The sequence below is a fragment of the Hypanus sabinus genome, chromosome 10 (genome assembly GCF_030144855.1).
Source record: "Hypanus sabinus isolate sHypSab1 chromosome 10, sHypSab1.hap1, whole genome shotgun sequence".
NCBI classification, from domain to species: domain Eukaryota; kingdom Metazoa; phylum Chordata; class Chondrichthyes; order Myliobatiformes; family Dasyatidae; genus Hypanus; species Hypanus sabinus.
The window spans coordinates 146484088-146505103 of NC_082715.1; the positions used below are offsets into that span (position 1 = coordinate 146484088).

General features: G+C 40.4%; 1 protein-coding gene across 2 annotated transcripts in view; it reads right to left on the bottom strand.

Annotated features, from left to right (window-relative positions):
• Positions 1-251: 251 nt before the first annotated feature.
• The window catches only part of LOC132401215 (immunoglobulin lambda-1 light chain-like), a 34421-nt gene continuing 13656 nt past the window's right edge, over positions 252-21016 (bottom strand). Inside the window, exons 1-3 of one of the 2 annotated variants that reach the window (XM_059983202.1) lie at positions 4712-4827; positions 4243-4587; positions 252-652 (exon numbers count right to left, since the gene is read on the bottom strand). In XM_059983202.1, coding sequence (XP_059839185.1) covers positions 330-652; positions 4243-4587; positions 4712-4760 — 717 coding nt within the window. In that variant the 5' untranslated portion in view covers positions 4761-4827 and the 3' untranslated portion in view covers positions 252-329. Of the gene's footprint in view, positions 653-4242; positions 4588-4711; positions 4828-21016 lie in introns of those variants that run through there. The other variant, XM_059983203.1, reaches the window with a different exon arrangement.

Consider the following 21016-nt stretch of genomic DNA (forward strand, 5'->3'; position numbering starts at 1 on the left):
TTGGCCCGAATCGTCGACAGCCCTTCTCCCCATAGATGCTGCCTGGCCTGCTGTGTTCCACCAGCATATTTGTGTGTGTTGATGCAATCTTCAGATTACAGTTATTTGATGAACATCTGGGAATGACTTTAACTGAGACTAATTAGCATTGGAGTTTGAATTAAGAATTATACTCATTTAATAGAATGGCATTTAAAACTGACGAAATTTAAATGACGATTCTGAACGCAAATAATGAACTGCAAAAGAAAAATGTTTTAAAGCTATTTTAATGAAGGAAAAAACGGATAAAATAAGCTATTCATGTTTATTAAGTTTGAAATATAGTTTTAGATACAGCTGGATCTCTCGATCGTTGCTACAAACGGGTTTGCTAGAGCCTCGTGTTTAACCACGCAGGAGTAACGCTCGTGTGAGCTCCATTCTGAGGCTGGCAGAGTCAGGTAACTGCTCACACTGAACGTGTTGTCCGTGTCCTGAAGAACAGGGCTCGTCTCAACGCCATCGCTTTTCGTACGTCTGTCCACAGTCCACTCAATGCCCACAGCTCCCGGATTAAAACGGCTCACCAAACACACCAGTGTGGCTGTACCCTTTCCCGTGATTTCTTCCGCTGAAGGCCGGAGGAGAGCGACTGCTGGGCTCCGAGGATCTGTTTAAAACAAGGTGACAGTTTAGTATAGGTTGAGTAACTGTTTCTGTTAAAACATCTTTTTTGTTTAAAATGCATTTGGTATTTCATGTATTCCTTCATCTTAATGAACAGCTATTTATTTTCCATTTTCCCATTTCAATCTGTTAAATTAGACGTGAAAAAATTACCGCCTAAAATCTCCCGTAATATTTGTTTTTTGTGACGCTGGGGCACAATATGTATAGTGGCATAAAATGAATGATTTCGGCACGGGCTTTAACCAGCATTGAATGAATGAATGAATGAATGAATGTAATTAATTTATTTAAACATAACAAAAAGCATCATTTACAACGATGATTTCATAGGACAAAATTACAACAAAAAACATAGATATTCTTTAAAACAGACCGAAAGGGTACAGCTCATTACGCCTACCCCTTTCTTACTTACACAACAACATATTTGGCGTCAATCATCACATCATAAAAATCATAATCTTTTGACACAAAATCCAATTCCAAATATCATATATTTATATTCCTCCTATTCATTTAAAATCATGTATTTTATATTTGTTCATTAAATAATTTTAAATTTTTAAAAAACTTTTTAAGTGTAGTGCAAATTTTAAATTCTTACTACAACTGTTCCATAGATTCAACCCTCTGACTGAAATACAATGATTTTTTACATTTGTTCTTATCTTTTCATTTTGATATATACATGTTCATCGCAAATCATGTTGACTTTCTCGCATTTTAGACAACCTTTGGATACTTTGTGGTAGTTGTCCATTGGATTCAGGTTGAATAAAAATCTGAGGTTATACCTGACTGCTAATTGTGACTTCCACTGGGACCTAAGCTTCCACCGTTTCTACTTCTACCTTAGACACCTTCACTTCATTCAAATCTTCAGTCATCGAGACAAGAGGCAAAAGTCTAATACATATTTTGCTTAAAATCGGGGATTAGTACATGGGTCTCTCAACCTTTTTTATGTCGTGGACACCTACTGTTAGCAGAGGGATGTGTAGACCTGAGACTGGGAACCCCTTGAATAGTGTAATTAATTCATCTTAGCCATCAGAATACAGAGTTCACTTTGCGCAATATAGAATTACAGCCTGCCTGTATAGTAAATCACTTTTGGACAGTATAACATACATGTTGAAAGTTACACGGTTTGTTTCTGAAATATTATTTTTCCACTTAAAGTAACTAATTCAAATCTGTTTTGTGGAGTGTAGCGGATCTTTCTCCTTACACTCACCACTGACGAAACCACTTTCTTACAATATTCACTACCTAGGTGGTAAAGAGAGGGAATACAACTGTGTTCATGTAATATGGTTCAGAACTACCGCTCAAAGTGGTTTACTTTCACATTTTAAGTAATTTCTCGTGCAAAGTTGAAAATCTCGCTGTTCTGTGGTTCCATTTTTAGTGTAATGACAACTTTAATGATAGATTAATTTAACTGATTTACTTCCCGTTATGCCGCTGTCGTTCAGGGCAGTAATACTGATCCTCAATTTATGTCTACAGAAGGAGTCGCCCACAGATAGAGAGGGATGTTTCATTGCTAATTCCTTAACAATCTTTGACCTGCCAGGTTTGTTATCCCTGAGATGAACCCCCGAAGCTGGATGGCGAAAGGAGCACTCTTAGTCTTGCCTCTACCCTTTGACCTGCTCGGCATGGTAGACACCATCAAAAACCAAAGCTAAAGACCATAATACTCGCCGACATAGCACTCCGGGTCAATCAGCCACTTATGTCTTCAAACCCTACGATAAGGTGGTCCTCTTGGAAATTGAGTTCCACATGGTGACCGAAGTGCATCATGATTTTAAATTGCCAAATTTCAGTATCAGAATTGGCAGAAAAGTCTGTCTGTCATGTTTGGACATATTGACGTTCCAAAGTAAGAGAGAAATAATACCAACAGTTGAAAAGATATAATACTAAAAGGTGTTTGCTAATAGCCATACAACCATATAACAATTTCAGCATGGAAACAGGTCATCTCAGCCTTTCTAGTCCTTGCTCTCACCTCGTCCCACCTACCTGCACTCAGCCTATAAACCTCCATTCCTTTCCTGTCTATATACCTATCCAACTTTTTTTTAAATGACAAAATGGAACCTGCCTCTACCACTTCTACTGGGAGCTTGTTCAACACAGTTACCACTCTCTGAGTTACCACTCTCTCTTGTTACTCCTAAATTTTTGCCCCTTAACTCTTAACTCATGTCCTCTTGTTTGAAACGCCCATACTCACAATGGAAAGAACTTATCCACGTCAAGTCTATCTGTCCCACTGATAATTTTAAATACCTCTATCAAGTCCTCCCTCAACCTTCTACACTCCAAATAATAAAGACCAACTTGTTCAACCTTAATCTGTAACTTCGGTGCTGAAACCCAGGTAACATTCTAGTAAATCTGCTCCGTACTCTCTCTATTTTGTTGATATCTTTACTATAATTCGGTGACCCCAGAACTGTACACAACACTCCAAATTTGGCCACTCCAATGCCTTGTACAATTTTAACATTATATCCCAACTCCTATACTCAATGCTCTGATTTATAAAGGCCAGCATACCAAAAGCAATAAAGATTGAGAATTTCCATTCTAATATCTGCGAGCCACTCTTCGAAGCCCGTTCTGGTCTTAAATGGTGCAAATTTGTTTCAGGTTCCATTCAGATTCAAATTTAACTCTGTACAACAATACACTGAAGGTTGGTTTTAAAATCCCTTGGCGGTTTAATATAAACATTTAACGGCTCAAACTGGAGACGAAGAAAATATATAAAATAAAACAATGATTAATCGAGTCGTCTCTGTGACATCTCAATGAGTTTCCCTGTAATTGATAGACTAATTGATCCGTTGTTTTTGATATTCTGTTTCTTTGATTAACTTAAGAATTTGCATTAACTGCCTTGTTCATCATTATCCATGTCTCCGATTGCAAATATGGTACCAGTTTGTTATTTTTTCGAAAAATGTAAAGTGACACACGAACAACTTGACCAAGGTGGCGAATGATTTTTAAAAATTCATATTTTCAGCGTGTCGGAGATAACTAGATACTGAGGAATATTTCAGAAAGATTCTAGCTTATTGCTTTGGAACCAATTGCCTTCATCATCTATCTTTCTTCGTCTATGCAAGTTTGTGATTTTTAAGGAACACTCCAGGGTCCATTGATCAGTAGCTAGCAGATAGAATAGCGTTCTGACGGGCATCAGCCCAAAATGGTGTCATCAGCAAAGGTGCACCCACCAAATGAAGCAATTAAAATTCGGGAATTTAGGATTATACTTATCTACTAACGATAGAAATAATTCTGCACCTGGTTTAGCAATTAGCATTTCGGCTTCCACAAAGCCAGCTAAAACTAAAGAAACAACAGAGCGGCATTTGGCGGTTCGGCCGCGCGAGTTCAATTAAATTATCAAAGGACCGTTACTCGTGGCTGGATATTTGAAAAGATCCACCATTTGTTTCGAATCCACCCTTAGACGACACAGTTTTAATTATTGTTCACGTAAGTACCAAAAGGCCAATCGTATTGATTTGATATTTTACTTACTGCCAACTCCCAGCCTCGTTCCTTTCCCGAAGATTAAAGCATTTTTCCAGACAGCACAGTAATAGTCTGCCGCATCCTCCGACTGGACGCTCGATATTGTCAATGTTGCCGTGTTGCCGGATATTGAGCCGCCGAAACGGTTCGGAACTCCGGAGCCTCTGTTAATGCTGCTCCCCGAATAATAGTAGAACAGATACCGAGGAACTTTTCCGGGAATCTGCTGGAACCAGGAAACATAGCTACTTCCTAAAGAGGTTCCAGACAAGGTGCAGGGTATTTGGACGGTCTGCCCCAGAGATGTGGATTTCGAAGGTGATTGATTCATTGTAACTTCCGCGTTGATATCTGGAAACGTTCAGAGGGAAGAAACAACGTACAGAGATTAATATTCGAGTAATACCAGAAGTGCGAGAAGAATATCATTGAATAGTATTCGAGATTCAATATAATATCCATAGAAAATACTCACAAATTGCAGTGCACACCAGCGTGCTGACCACACGGACCCAGCAAGACATTGTAATTAATTGAGTGACGCTCACAGAAGGTGCGGCGGTTAAGTGGCGTCTGAAATTTTCAGCTCGCTTTTGAATCCTGTGACAAGCTGGTACTGCGTGTTGTCTATTTATGCAAATCAGTTCAAACAGAATGGCACATTGACACCAATCACAAGTTGCCAATGTTTCCTGTGTCAAAATAATATCAGGCTCTGAGCCAGATGAGCATTTGGTTTCGAGTTCTGTATTTCGCCAAAGTATTTCATATTAATAATTTGTACTCTTTTCCATTCAGTTGCACACTATATTGAAAATACGCGATGCTTGCAACCTTATTAAAGATGGTTTGTCCGAGATTTTCGAAAACAATAGATAAAGAAAAAACAATATTGGCAATTATTAACAGATCTGTAGGATTGATAATAATGTCTAAGCCAGTTGTCTGTATGTTTTTAGAAAACTCCCTGCCAAACAGATGTAAAGGGTTTACAATGATTTTGGAAAGCCTGTTTTCTAGCAGCACTCCAATTACTGAAGATATTCAGAAGGAAAATTGAGAAATGTAAATTGAAAAAGGTATTGAATCGACCAGAGAGATTATTGCGTGCTTTGAATAAATAAAAGTGAATCAATTGATTTAGCTCATGCAGAGTGTTGTAGACTATAAATTCTGCCAACCTTAGGTCAATATAGGGAATTATATTCATATGTAAGCACAGGGTTCTTAACCCATATAGTGTACTGTATACAGTGTGTGGCGGGGTTAAGATACGTCTTAACCAAAGGTGGTGTGAGGCACTCCATCACGGTGCCAGACCGCAGGTCACCTTAAGGTAATGCGTCGCACCTGCGTAGCCCCACGATCTGTGTCACATGTACGAGGGGAGCAGGCGGTGAATGGTCGAATGAGAAGCTGGTGCATGCCAGAAGTCCTGGTTTGTCCCCAGTCACACCAGGCAGACAATATGTGAAGAGTATTAGCAATGGCTGTGTTTACCCGACACTGCCAAGGAGAAGGCAATGGTAAACCACTTCTGTTACGAAGAACAATCATGTCATGAATAATACCATTATCGCCCACGTCATACAGCACAGCATATAATGCTAATGATGTGTTTATATGAATGAAGCAGACAATCTGGAAGAGAATGCTATATTTTTATTGACCTCACCGTTCAGGCAGAAGTAGTTAACAGCGAAATAATTCTGAGGTCTTAATAACAGTGCAGCCATCGAACATAGCAAACTTACAAACTATATGTTTGGGACATCAGGAGCTATTCGCAGGATAATGAGTTTTAGATCAGGTATTTAAGCCATTAGTGATGTTATTCTATTTTAAAGGTTTTCCTTATTTCTGAAAGAATATCAGAACAAACCCTACAGTTTTATGTCATTTTCAATTAAAAAAAGAGAGGATTTTTAACAGAATGAAATTGAAAGGAATAGTTAGAATAGTTTATGCCTGGCATGCTCAGCTCCTCCAGAAATTTGGTTGCTTGTTACTCTACATAGAACGGGGGAGCGAATCAGGGATACGGGATATCTCTTAATCCTGCCGGACCGGAGGGTTAGAATCTGACAACCAGCAGCTATCCAAATATCACAAAACAACACAGAATTTAAAGGACGAATTCTGAACCCAAAAAGTTCATGTCCTCTTTGCAACAGGTTTTTACATAAGTAAGCGAGTCAGTGAGCTGATTCTATCAATAGATTAGTGGCAGAACTCTTTCGGAATAATATACAGAATCGCCATCACGTGTCCGTTAATGCCAAAGAGAAAACCAGTGAGATTTGTTGCTTGCAGCTTAAATCCATCTATATGCACATTAACAAAATACCGAATGAGATTAACTTGAAAGCAACCACTGCATTTAAACCTTCAGCACACAACTCGAATGGAAATAAGTATCTCGTTGTTCCCAAATGGAGCGAACAATTGCAAGTCTTCTGTCATGTATTGGACTAATGAACAACAGAAACGACCGTTTCCACATAGATTGCTGTGGTACAGTTGTCCTAAACCCTACGAACATGGAAAAAATCATGCATGATACCTGTTAAAGTAACATTAATCAAAATAGCCTGAAGGAACATTTTAATGATTTGAATTAAGCTACATTTATATTTGCAGCAAACAACCTACAGTTATCTTGAAAGGGTAAATTACTGGATTCGGGCTATTATTTGGAGACATTAACAGCTGCATAGGGTTGCATGGCTGAAACATCCCTCCTCACCTTTATATAATCGATGCAGCACGTTTCAGGTTATTTTCCCAATCTCTAACCTAACCCCCGCTGCTTCTGAACTGGACGTATTTGAGAGTTAAGTGGAGGGAAATTTAGTTTGCCTCTGATTCTTGAGGTACTTTTCTGTGGATGTTTCGTGGCGCACGGAATATGTTAGTGCACGTATTGTGTACAGAGTAAAGCAACACACACAAAATTCTGGTGGAACACAGCAGGACAGGCAGCATCTATAGGGAGAAGTGCAGTCAACGTTTCGGGCCGAGACCCTTCGTTGCTTTAATTTCCAGCATCTGCAGATTTCCTCGTGTTTGCGTTTTCAGGTACAGTCTAAATCTCTTTTACTGTCCCAAATTATTATCGCCTCGAGTTTATGATAGTAAAATTCATTACTGTACAATTTCCTTTCGAAGACTCCAAAGATACGAGTATGGTGAGTTAGAAACAAATTAATTTCACTTACAGTATCGGGATAATTACTGGAACGGCCAGGACAACATAAGGTAGATAGAAAGAAAAGCTACTACACTGCCCGTCAGTGAGTAACAATCTTCAACAGACAATGAGAATTCTGCAGTAGCATCCTACCCTAAAACTAAATGCAGAATTTAGTTAAAGAGCTCCATTATTTCTATTCTAGCATCAGAATGGACTTCCTCTAGGGAAATGAGACTTGGCAAGCGACTGATGGGGGTAGTTTGGAGCCAGTCACCTTAATTCCATGAGACTTTAAAGGAGTTTTCGAAAGGAAACAGGGTTAGGTCTCAAGTTAAAGGCCTAAATTGGGGCAAAGTAAAATTTGATAGGATTAGACCGGATCTCCGAAAGATCAATTCGGAGAAGCCGTTGGCAGGCATAGTGAAGTTTGGCAAGTCAGAAGCTTTTGAAAATGAGATACAGAAAATTCAGGGCAAATATGTTCCTGTCAACGTGAACGCAAGCTAGGTAGGATTCAGGACAGTCTCTTGACCGACGGAAGGAGATTGATGTCCGCTGAAGTGAAACGAATAACCAGCTGGGATGTAGCAAAACCTGTTAGGAAAATAAGGACATCTGGATTCCAGTTACTAAAGAAATCAGTAGCGAAAAGGGACATAAAGACATTCTTGGCAGATCGGTTGACCTAAGAGATTCTTTAAATATATAAAGAACAAAAAGGCAGCTGGGGAGAGAAGAGATCCACTTAAGAATTAATTTGATCGTCGAGACAAAGGAGGATCTAAATGAATATCTCTACTCTTCTTAGAATAGGAAAAGTCATGGAAGCTAGCAAACGCAGGGGCGAGCACAGTGATGCTCTGGAAGGTAATAATAGCATGCACAATCACTGTTGTGGTGTTTTTGAGAAGGGTAACTGTGAAGAGCTCCCTGTATCTTTGCCATCTGTATCCGAAAACGTGCAGTAAGCTTAGATGCACTTTGCTGGGCCTTGTAGAGTCTTTTGTATCTTCGATAGCCACACGTGAGCTTACGGAAACCTAAAGGTTGGCTGTTGTTGCATCGTTATTTAAGAGAAACGTTAAGGATAAGCTACGTAATTGCAGGCTGGCGAGCCAAACATTAGTGGTGGGAAAGTTACTGCAGGTGATTCTGTGATATATACAGTAGCAAGCATAAGTCTAGGCACCTCTTGTCAAAATTTCTGTTACTGTGAATAGCTAAGCGAGTAAAGCACGACCTGATTTCCAAAATGCATAAATTTAAAGGCGACACACTTCTTTAGCATTTTAAGCAAGATTACATTTTTTATTTCTATCTTTTACAGTTTCAAAATAACGAAAAAGGAAAAGGGCCAGAAGCAAACATTTGGGCACCCTGCATGTTCAGGACTTAGTAACAACCCTTTTGGCAAGTATCACAGCTTGTAAACGCTTTCTGTAGGCAACTAAGAGTCTTTCAATTCTTTGGGGGATTTTCGCCCTTTCTTCCTTGAAAAAGGCTTCTAGTTCTGTGAGATTCTTGAGCCGTCTTGCATGCATTGCTCTTTGGAGGTCTATCCACAGAGTTTCGATGATGTTCAGGTCGGGGGTCTGTGAGGGCCAAAACCTTCAGCTTGCGCCTCTTGAGGTAGTCCATTGTGGATTTTGAGGTGTGTTTAGGGCCATTATCCTGTTTTAGAAGCCATCCTCTTTTCATCGTCAGCTTTTTTGCAGTCGGTGTGATGCTTGCTTCCAGAGTTTGCTGGTATTTAATTGAACTCATTCTTCCCTCTACCAGTGAAATGTTCCCTGGCTGGAACACAAGCCCAAAGCATGACCGATCCACTCTCGTGCTCAGCAGTTGGAGGTGCTCTTTTCATGAAATTCTGCACTTTTTTTTCTCTTTGAGGGCATCAGTTATTTTAATTAACACAGAGTTAGGCAACTGCTTAGATGAGCCCATGGCTGTTGATTGTTGGGACAAGGGGCAAGGTTTGAGGAGTCAGGGTACTTGCAAACCTTTGAAATTTGCATCACCTGGCCTTTCCTAACGAAGGTTGTGAACAGGCCATCGCCGTAACAAGCTAATTACGGTCTGAGACCTTGGTAGAAGTTATCTGAGAGCTCAAATCTCTTCGGGTGCCCAAACTTTTGCATCTTGCTCCTTTCCATTTTTTCACTCTAAAATTGTACAAAACAGAAATAATACACTAATCTTGCTTAAAATATTGAAAAGAATGTTTCATCTTTAACTTTATAACTTTTGGAGATCAGTTCATCTTCTACTCAGTTAACTATTAACAGTCAACTCAATTAATTTGCTGGTATTGAATTGAATTCATACTTCAGTGAAATGTTCCCCGTGCCACTGGCTGCAACATAAGCCCAAAGCATGGTCGATCTACCCCCTTGCTTAACAGTTGGTGAGGTGTTCTTTTCATGACATTCTGCACCCTTTCTTCTCCAAACATACCTTTGCTCATTGCGGCCATAAAGTTCTACTTTAATTCATAAGTCCACAGGACTTGTTTCCAAAATGCATCAGGCTTGTTTAGATGTTCCGTTGCAAACTTCTGACACTGAATTTTGTGGTGAGGACGCAGGAAAGGTTTTCTTAATCCTACGGGCAGTTCTCTCGGAAAGTTTTTTGGTCTTCCAGACCTCAACTTGACCACCACCGTTCATGTTAACTGCCATTTCTTAATTACATTACGAACTAAGGAAACGGCTAGCTGAAAACATTTTGCTATCTTCTTGTAACCTTCTCCTGCTTTGTGGGCATCATTTATTTTAAATTTCAGAGTGCTAGGCAGCTACTTAGAGGAGCCCATGGCTGCTGATTGTTGGGACAAAGTTTGAGGAGTCAGGGTATTTATAAACCTTTGAAATTTGCATCACCTGGCCTTTCCTAACGATGATTGTGAACAAGACACAGCCGAAACAAGCTAATTACGATCTGAGATTTTGATAAAAGTTATCTGAGAGCTCAAATCTCTAGGAGTGCCCAAACTTTTGCATGGTGCTCCTTTCTTTTTTTCACTCTAAAATTGTACAAGTCAGAAATAATACTCAAATCTTGCTTAAAATGTTGAAAAGAATACTTCATCTTTAACTTTATGACTTTTCAAGATCAGTTCATCTTCTACTCACTTAACTGTTCATAGTAACAGAAATTTTGACCAGGGGTGTCCAAACCTTTGAATAGCACTGTATATTCGAATTGTATCTGCAACTGCGCAGCCAATTCTGGCACAGCCACGTCTCAAAAATTGCAATGTAGCCAGATAATTGCTAATTTTTTGATTGTTCACAGTTATAAATATTGCCCAAAGCAATCATCTCTCTCTGCTGCTTCTCTTGAAAATAATGTCCTCGAAGGTATTTAAGATTCTGAGGGAGATAGATAGAGTTGACGTGGATAGGCTTTTTCCATTGAGAGTATGGGAGATTCAAACAGGAGGACATGAGTTGAGAGTTAGGGGGCAAAACTGTAGGGTAACACGAGGGGGATCTTCTTTATTCAGACAGTGGCAGCTGTGTGGAACGAGCTTCCAGTAGAAGTGGTAGAGGCACGTTCGATATCGTCAGTTAAAGTAAAATTGGATAAGTATATGGACAGGAAAAGAATGGAGGGATATGGGCTGAGTGCAGGTCGGTGGGACTGGGTGAGAGTAAGCGTTCGGCACAGACTCGAAGGGCAGAGATGGCCTGTTTCCGTCCTGTAATTGTTATATGGACATATGGCTATAATGTCCTGTACAGTCCATCGCACATACCTAATACCGATTGTTTAAAACGCAATCGGTACCGTTGTGCAATGTCAGTCCGTGTTTGTCACTTGTCTTCAGTGTGGGAGTTGAACCCCCAGCTTGTCATCGGAGTGGCCGCTGGTCAAGCTACCAAGTATTAAATATCTGACAAACTATTAATATGGACATTTCTTTCTCACTCCAGGTGAAAAAATTGTCCAGCTCTTCGATTGCTCTTCTTCCACAGGTGACTAAACAGAAAAGGGAAGGACAGATGGCGACACTGCTATGTCTAATCATTTTTTTTCCTGGACCGGTAGTGGTGTCCTGAGAAATGGACCACAATGTCGTGGACTGGTGTTCAGACAACTCGAGTCGTCCGGGATAGCGACCAGACCTACGGCGTCAGCAGTTACCGCACTCTGGCCGCCTCCGAGTGGAACTCACAAGAAAATGCAGATGTGTGTTGATACTCGAGCCTCCGCGGCGGCGAAGCATCCAAATATCAGGCTGCGTTTAAGGGGGAGCTAGCCGGCTGGGTGCGCGCTGTTATTTATGGTCAGGGACTGCAACGTTCCACCATTGTATTCTTTCTATCTGAAAGCGGCAGTTGTGCTTTACATTATGGCATGAAAAGAAACTTCCACTTTAAAAATGTGAAGTAGAATCAATTGTTACAGAAAATAAAATTATATTCTTCTGGCAACATATATATCCAGCGTACCAACGATTGAGTATAACCAGACGACTGGCAGCTGATGCCGTGTTCTGGTTGCATTGGTTATTAACCATAAAACTGGGAAGAGGAATATGGCATTTTGTCCTTCTAACATGTTCATATACTTATAACATTCTGGTTGATATTCAATCTCAACCTCACGTTCATGATCTTCCCTTTAATATTGAGAAATCCGTGGTTTTATGAACGAATTTAATGAACTAAAGGCTGGAAAATTACACCATCGACAGTACATTAAGTGGGTGTGGTTGACTAAAGAGCTGCCGTGCCTAAGCGCCATTTCTGGGAACATGACTTAACGCCCCTAAGTCAGAATTCCTGCAAAAGGCCGCGATCCCTTCTCGCTTCTTTTCCTAGTATCAACCGCTCAGTCTGAGTCTGGTGCGATGGTTGTGGACTCCTCAGCTAGGAAAGTATCGTATCATCATGCAGCTTGTTACGATTTGTTGGAATTTTACATTTCATCGAGATCACCCCACATTCTCGTAAATTCTAGAGAAAACAGGGTCAGACGACGCAATTTCTTCTCGGATGGCGAATCTGGAAGTCGTCTGTTGAAATCCCTCCATCTATTAAGCAGCGATAGCTAAACCACGCAATGACGTCACCATTCGCGCACCCAAATTCCCGCATGACAAAGGCTGACATAGCATTTCTCTTCCTTGTGGTCTGTTGTTCTGGAATTTCGGCTTGCAGGAACATCACTAAATGTTCAGCCATTAAAATCATTGACATGGTTGTAAAATATATTAAAATTGAAGCAAGTTATTAAACAATTAAACTGACGTTTTAGTTAACATTTGTTCCTGAAATAAATAAACAAATAAATAGTTGAAACAATAAATTAAAATAAACCATATTTAAACAGTTTATCTTTCCCTTTATACAACTCATGTTTTCCATACACTCCACGAACAATGATGTCTCCAATATTTTGAAGGGGTGTATCTGGCCCGGGATACAAGGCACAATCTACAGTGTAAAGCTGGGTGCCGTCCTTTCGGTCCTGCTACAGGTTCTTGCAGCATTGTATTTGCAATTCCAAAGACAACTGTCTGGCATACAGATAATTGGCAATTTTTTTTCTCAAAGTTTGAAAATGTCCACTTTAAATTGAATTACCAATTGGAATGGAATTGACTTTTACATACATGAGGAGTAAAAATCTTTATGTTAAGTCTCCGTCTAAATATGCAATGTGCAATCATATTAATTTGTAATAATTTATAATAAATAAAATAGGCAGTGTAGCATAAGAATACACTCAAGTCAGCGTGAGTTTATCAGTCTGATGGCCTGGTGGAAGAAGCTCTTCTCTGTTGCGGTAAAGTTTCCCAGATGGTTGCAACTGGAATTGATTGTGGTTCTGGTGCCTCGGGTCCCTTATCATACTTTGGACCCTTTCTTCACACCCTAACCCTAACCCTAAACGTTCTTAATCATGGGAAGTTCACAACTACAGATATGCTGGACTGTCCGCACCATTCTCTGCAGAACCCTGCGATTAATGGAGGTGCAGTTCCCATACCAGGCAGTGATATAGCCAGTCAGGATGCTCTCAGTTGTGCCCCTGTAGAAACTTGTTAGAATTTGGCGGCCAATACCAAACTTCCTCAAATGCCACATCTCATCAAGGGAAAGGTGGTGAATCATAGGTTTTTATTTATTTAGAGATACAGCACGGAACAGGCCCTTTTGCTCCAACGAGCCATGCCGTCGAGCAACCTACCTGTTTAAAATAGCCGAATCCCGGGAGAATTTACGATGACCAATTAACCAAGTAACGGGAACGTCTTTGAATTATGGAAGGAATCCAGAGGACGCGGAAGAAACATACGCAGTTTACAGGAAGAACGAACAACCTCCTACACACGGTTCGAACTATGGTACGCCCCGATTTGTTGTAGCGTTGCGCTGACCCTCACGCTACCCAGATTCCCAGGAGACACGGACAAGGTGAACTGTAAGTGAATATAAGAGCTTAGATTATGCAAGGTCACGTGTATAAATGGGAAAACCTTCGCAGATTTTCCTCAGGTTGAGCGTGAACCATCATTGTACAAACATTGTCAAGAAAGAGGATCAACGGCGGTTCATTGCGAAATCAGAATATTCTGATGGCAGGTGTGGGATCTGAAATGTAAACTCTGTTTCTTCTCCCACAGATGCTGCTTGAGCGGCTGTGTCTCCAGCATGTTCAGTTTTTGCTTTAGATTTCAAGCATCTGACGTTCATTGTCGGACGAATGTGGCGTGTGAAGCCAGTGAAGGTGCAACGCAAGATTGCATGTGTGCAAAATAGCAAATAGGAAACCACCTTTTCAAGATCATACAGTGCTGACTATATAAATATATCAGGGCATTTAGAGGTTGAGAAAACAGAAGTGCTGGGCGTCCTAATGTGTATTAAGGGAAATAGCTCCCCAGGGTCAGATGGATGATACCACTGGTTATTGAATGAATCAGGAAACGAGATGGCTGGAGCCTTGACCAGTATCCTCTCTAGCCACAGAGGACTGACGAGTGGCTAATGTTGTACCGCTATTTACGAAGGGAGCAAGGGAAAATCCTCGGAAGTATAGACCAGTATACGTCAGTTGTAGGAAATTGCGGGAGATAATGCTTGGAGATGAGATATATGAACATCTGAAAACCCATAGCTTAACAAAGGAAAGTCAACATGGCTTTCTGCGTGACAGGTATTGATTGAGTTTTGACAAGGTTACGTGAGAGATAGTTGAGGTTTGGGCACTGGAGGTTGGTTACAGGGAATTTAGAAAGGCGTTTGACTAAGTCACTCATGGGAAACTAATCTGGAAGATTATCGTAAGAGATCTGAAGGATGCAGATTTATAGGTATTTGGAGAAAAACTTATTAGAAAGGTCAACATGGATTTATATATAGTACGTTACGTCTAGGCAATCTTATAGAGTTTTTCAAGAACGTTATTAAGTGGGTTGATGATGGAAAGACAGTGGATATTGCCCACTGGACTATAACAAGGCTGATGACTGGGTCCCGTATGGAAGGTTTTCATAAAGGTTCAGTCGCTTGGCATTGAGAGTAAGGCCGAAATCTGGATTAGACATTGGCTTCGCCAGAGAGCGCTACTAGATGTGTGCTACGAGATGTTTGCCTCTGTGAGTGGAAGCCTGTGACCAGCTGTGTACCTCGGGAATGGGCGTTATGGCCGTTGTTATTTCTCATCTATATCAATGGTCCGAATCAAAATGTGGTAAACTAGGTCATCAAATCTGTGGATAACAGCAAGATTGGGGACGTAGTGAACGGCAAATAAGGCCATTGAAAATTGTAGCAGGATCCGGAGCAGATAGAATAAATAGGCTGAACAATGACAGATGGTGTTATTGCACCTTGAGAGGACCAAAGCGCCTATTCTGTGCAGTAGTGTATCTATACGTTTTCAAAGCTCGTAAGCACTCACATTTATGGTTCCAATTTGCCCTCAGGTGTATATGATAGGTGGATATCCATTTCACTGGATTTAAATTCTAAGAGTTTAGTAACCACGATTACGTTTTTATTCTACTGGGGCAGAAACTGGTATAAATGATAATAAAATTGTGTTTTTTAAAAAATATCTCCAATGTAATACGACTATCGGCAGAAATAACGAATTAATCTTCAGACCACGGTCATTTGATGAACATTTCCTGATGCATTTAACTGAAATACTTAACATAAGTGTTTCAATTAATGATGATACTGAATAATAGAATGGCATTTAAAACTGACAAAGCTTAAATGATGTCTTCCGCCGCAAAACTTAACTGCAAAACAATAACGTTTTAAAACCATTTTAATGAAGGAAAGACGGATAAAGTAAGCTTTTCATCTTCATTAAGTTTTAAATATAGTTGTAGATACACCTGGATCTCTCGATCGTTGCCACAAACGGGTTTACTCGACTCTTATGTTTAGCCACACAGGATTAACGCTCGTGTGCGCTCCATTCTGAGGCTGGCAGAGTCAGGTAACTGCTCACACTGAACGTGTTGTCCGTCTGCTGAAGGACAGGGTTCGCCTCCACGACATCCCTTCTCGTACGACCGTCCACGGTCCACTCAATGTCCCGGATTAAAACGGCTCACCAAACACACCAGTGTCGTTGTGCCTTTTCCCGTGATTTCTTCCGCTGAAGGTCGGAGGACGGAGATGGCGGGGTCCGGGGATCTATTTAAAATAAGGTCCCAGTTTAATACAGGTTGAGAATCCGTATCAGTTAAATTGTCCCGTTTGTTGGAGGTGCATTTGGTATTGCACGCATTCATTCATCTTAACAAATAAACATTTCTTTTCCGTTTACCCGTTACAATCTGGGACGGTGAATATGAAAAAAAATTGTTGCCAGCCGAAACCTTCCATGAAGAATTGTTATTTGTGACACTGGGGCACAAAACGTGCAGTGGTATAATATGAATCATTTATTTCAGCACGGGTTTTAATCGGTCTACCTACAAGGCATTGCATCAATGGATTCAAGTTGAATAAATATCTGAGGTTATACCTAACTGCTAATTCCATTGGCAAGGAAGCCTCCGACGTCCCTACTTCTACCTTAGACACCTTCCCTCTATTCAACAGTTCAGTCACCAAGACGAGAGAAAGAAGTCGGATTAATGTTTTGCTTAAATACAGGGACTAGTACACGGTTTCTCAACCTTTTTTTAGAAAAGGGGTCTGTAGACGTGAGATTGGGAACCCCTGGAAAAGCATACTTTATGCATCTTAGACATCGAAATGAGGAGTTCGTATCGCAGTAACTTAAATCATTTTTGCAAAGTTTCACATTGATGTTAAAACTGATACCGTTTGTTTCCACTTGAAGTTAACAATTCAAATCAAGTTTCTGGACTTCGGGGGATCTTTCTCCTTACACTCACCTTGAGACAACCAGTTTCTTCCAACGTTCACTACGCAGGCGGCAAATAGCTTGAATAAAACTGTATTCGTCTGATATGGCGCAGAACCGCAGCTCAGCGCAGGTTGCTTTCATATTTTTTTAAGTTATTTATCGTGGAAAATTGAAAGGCTCGCTGTTCCGTGATACCAATTTATTTGCGATGAAAAATTAATGATTTAATTCTACTGGCTTAGTGCCCGTTTTGCCACTGTAACTTAGGGCAACAATGAAGGTCCTCAACCTGACTATAAAAACCATCGCACACAGATATAAAAGGATTCTCCGTTGCTGCTTCCGTAACAAACTTCGACCAGTCAGGTTTGTTAGCCCTGATCTGAACCGTCAATACTGGATGGCTGATGGAGTACTCTTACTCTTGCCTCGACTAGACTGAGCTGACGGGCATGGTTGACACTTCCAAGACCCAATATACAGAGACCGGACTCTCGTCAAAATAGCTCTCCGGGTCATTAGGCCACGTGTGTCCCCAAAGCCTAAGATTGTGGTCTTCTTGGAGTTTTATTTCCACAATGTGACCCAAATACATCACGATTTGAAATTACAAATGAATTTCAATATCAAAATAGAAAAAAAAGGCCGCCTGCTATATTTGCACATGCTGACATTCCTAATTAAGAAAAATACCACCAGTTGAAAACATAAAATACTAAAAGACATCTGCTAATAAAGATGGAGAATTTCCGTTCTAGTATTTACCTGCTACTCTCCGAAGCCCATTATTGTCTTATATGGCGCAAATTTATTCCAGAATTCATTCAAGTTCAAATAGTCAAGGATTGTTTTAACATCCCTTGGTGATTTAATACAAACATTTAACTGCTTAAACTGGCGTTGAATTTGTTCTAAAATATAAAATAGAGCAATGATTAACCTAGTCTTCTCCGTGACATGTGAAGAGTTTCCTTAGAATTGATCCGCTGTTGTTTGCATTCTGCTTCTGCGGAACTTAAAGAATTCCCATTTACTGCCGTGTATATCATCATCCAAGTGTCAGGTGGCAAATACAGTACCAGTTCTGGTATTTTTAGGGAAATATAAGGAGACACAAAAATAATTTGCGCAGCGTGGCGAACACTTTGCAAACAGGATTCAAATTTTGAGGCTCTGCTTCATATATGTCTTCACTCTGAACACCAAGGACCACATCAGAGAAAACAAAATCAAATATCTTGAACTATTACATAAGATTCAGTCTTGTGCTCGTGATTAATAAAGCCCGTCTGAGTCGTTTAAAACTGCTCAGCGTAACGCACAGTAACGATTCACGTTTGAGAAGGATTTTAGATTATTGGTCATCTATCTTTCTTCATCTATGCACGTTTATGACCTTTAAGGAACCCTCCAGGATCTAGTGCTCAGTGGCTAAAAAATACCTTATGGTTTTTACCGGGCATCAGCATAAAATGGAGGAAATTTTCGGGGAACCTGCTAGAACCAGTAAGCAACGCTACTTCCGAAAGAGGTTCCAGACATGCTGCAGGGTATTTGGACGGTCTGCGCCTGAGACGTGGATTTCGAAGGTGGTTGATTCACTACAACTTCCGCGTTGATATCTGGAAACATTCAGAGGGAAGAAACAATGTACCGAGATTAATATTCGAATAATACCGGAAGTGCGAGAAAAATATCATTTAATCGATTCAGCGTGTTCTGAATAATTAAAAGTGAATCGAATTATTCAGCTGGTACCGAGAGTGGTGCGCGATAGATTCTGCCAAATTTAGGTCAATAAGGGGAATTGTATCTGCATGTAACGGCAGACGTATTATACCAGATCTAATGTACATAGCTGGTGGCGAAGTGGAGATAACTCTCTAAAAAAGGAGATATAAGGCGGCCCTTCTCTCCGGAATCCTGCAGGTCGCCCGTGGGTAAGATGTAGCGCCTGTTCACCCACGCCCCTCCCTTAACCGTTCAGTGTCATGTGAAGCTAGGGGAGTAGGTGCTCGGTGGTCGTATGAGCAGCCGGTGCATATCACAATACCTGGTTGTGCGTCCACAGACGCCTGACAAGACATTCACTGAAGAGCGATGATAATGGCTGGGGTCTGTCCTCTTGTGAAGTCACTGCCCAGAAGAAGGCAATGTCATACGACTTCTGTAGAAAAAAATGCCAAGAATAATCGTAGTTTTAGATCGCCAAGTCTTACAAAACTGCACATAATGCTGATGATGTTCTTAGATGAATTAAACAGGCATTCTCGAAAGAAGACTTCGCAAGTCTTATTAATTGTCAAAGCATAGTAGATGGGAAACTTGCAGAATATTATCAGGAATAGGACTTAATTAATTCCTGGGTATTCTTATCCTATTATGGCGTGTTATTTCATTCCTCAAAGACCATCAGACGAAAATCAATATGTTTGTGTCATTTTCGGGAGCATACATTGAGAGCAGGTTTGACAGAAAAAAATTGAAAGGCATGGTTAGCCTGGCCTGCTGAGTTTCTCCAGCATTTTGCCTGCGCGTTACTGTATTTCTTACTGCACGGCACGTGTTCGTTATTTCTAAACATAAGACTACTGAGATGTATTGCTTGCAACTTCTGTATTCACATTAACATAGCACCAAATGAGAAGGTAAGTTGAAAAGCAACAACTGCATTTAAACCTTGAGCACTAATGGGATTAAGTGCATTGTTGTCACAAAATGATTCGAAGCAAACGATTAGAAGTCTTCTATAATGTATTCGGATGATGAACACAGGAATGATTATTTCTATGGCACTTCCGATCACCTCACCAGAGACTGCTGCGGTCCGGTTATCATAAACTCAGCAGACGTACCTGATTCAAATTCAATTTGTTGATACAATAGAAATAATCAAAATTGCTCCCAAAGACATTTAAGGAGTTGTATTAAACTAATTTACATTTGCAGCAATCATTCTGCAGTTATCTTGAAAGGACACCTTACGTGATTTGGGCTATTTTTTGAGATATTAAATGCTGAATAGGCGTTATATGGTTGACACCTGGCCCCTTTGCTTTATATGATCACAATATGTTTCTAAAGTAATCGATGCCGATGCCGCAGGTTTCAGGTTATTTTCGCATTATCTAAACCGCACGGTTTCAGATCTGCGAGTATTTGACAAAGTTTTGTGGAGGGAGATTTAGTTTCTATCGGATTCTTGAGGCAACTTTCTATGAATGCCGCATGCATCGCGGAAGTTAGTGCACGAATTAGATCCAAAGTAAAGCTTCTTTACTTTTTTCCATTATTATCTTTCCAGATTTGCAGCAGTAAAATTCCTTTCTGCACGTACTCCTTTTGAACGCTCCAAGGATACGAGAATGATGAGTTAAAAACAAATTAATTTCACTTACAATATCGTGATGAATACTGGTAGGGCCAGGACATCACGAGTTAGATAGAAAGGCAGGCTGCTACACTGCCCGTCAGTGAGTATCTCTCCTCAGCGGGTGTTGGACAATTCTGCAGTAGTACCAAATCCTAAATCTAGAATTTCGGTAAAGTGTTAAATTTAGTTGAAGAATTTAGTAGAGTGCTCCAAGGATTCCAAACAAATTGCTCCTGAAGCACCAATGTCTGATGTCAAGACGGAAGAAAAACAAGAAGAGGAAGAAACTGAACCAAAACCGTGGAACTAAAACAAGAAATTAAACAACAGGTATATATAAAGAACAGTAAGCGGCTGGGTAGAGAAAAGATCCACCTAAGGATTAATTTGTTCGTCGAGGTGTTTGCCTCGGGAGACGGACGAGTACTTAAATCAATACTTTTATTCTACCTTAAAGTGGAAAATCATGGAAACTAGCAAAATCAAGGACGAGCACAGTACTGCCCTGAATGATAATGAAATACAAAATAACTGTTAGTGTTTCTGAGGAGCGATACCGTGAATAAATCCCGAGGTGAAAGCCATAGATCGATCAGCATTCATTGGAGGTTGTTCAGTCAACGATGATTGTTCGAAAGACATGGGATAGGAAGAGAGCTGAAGGTGGAGTGCTGAGCAAAAGCGAATACTCTTGTAAGTGATCGCGCGCGAATTCGGAAGTGTGCGAATAGCGCTCCTTTTGCTCAGGTATCCTGGGTCATTTTGTTAAGACCCTTGCTGCAGAACGATTTCTGTTCTTCTTGTAAAGTCATGCATTTAGATCACGACATCTGTGAAGACAGCGAGGTAGCCGCTCTGCAATGGATATT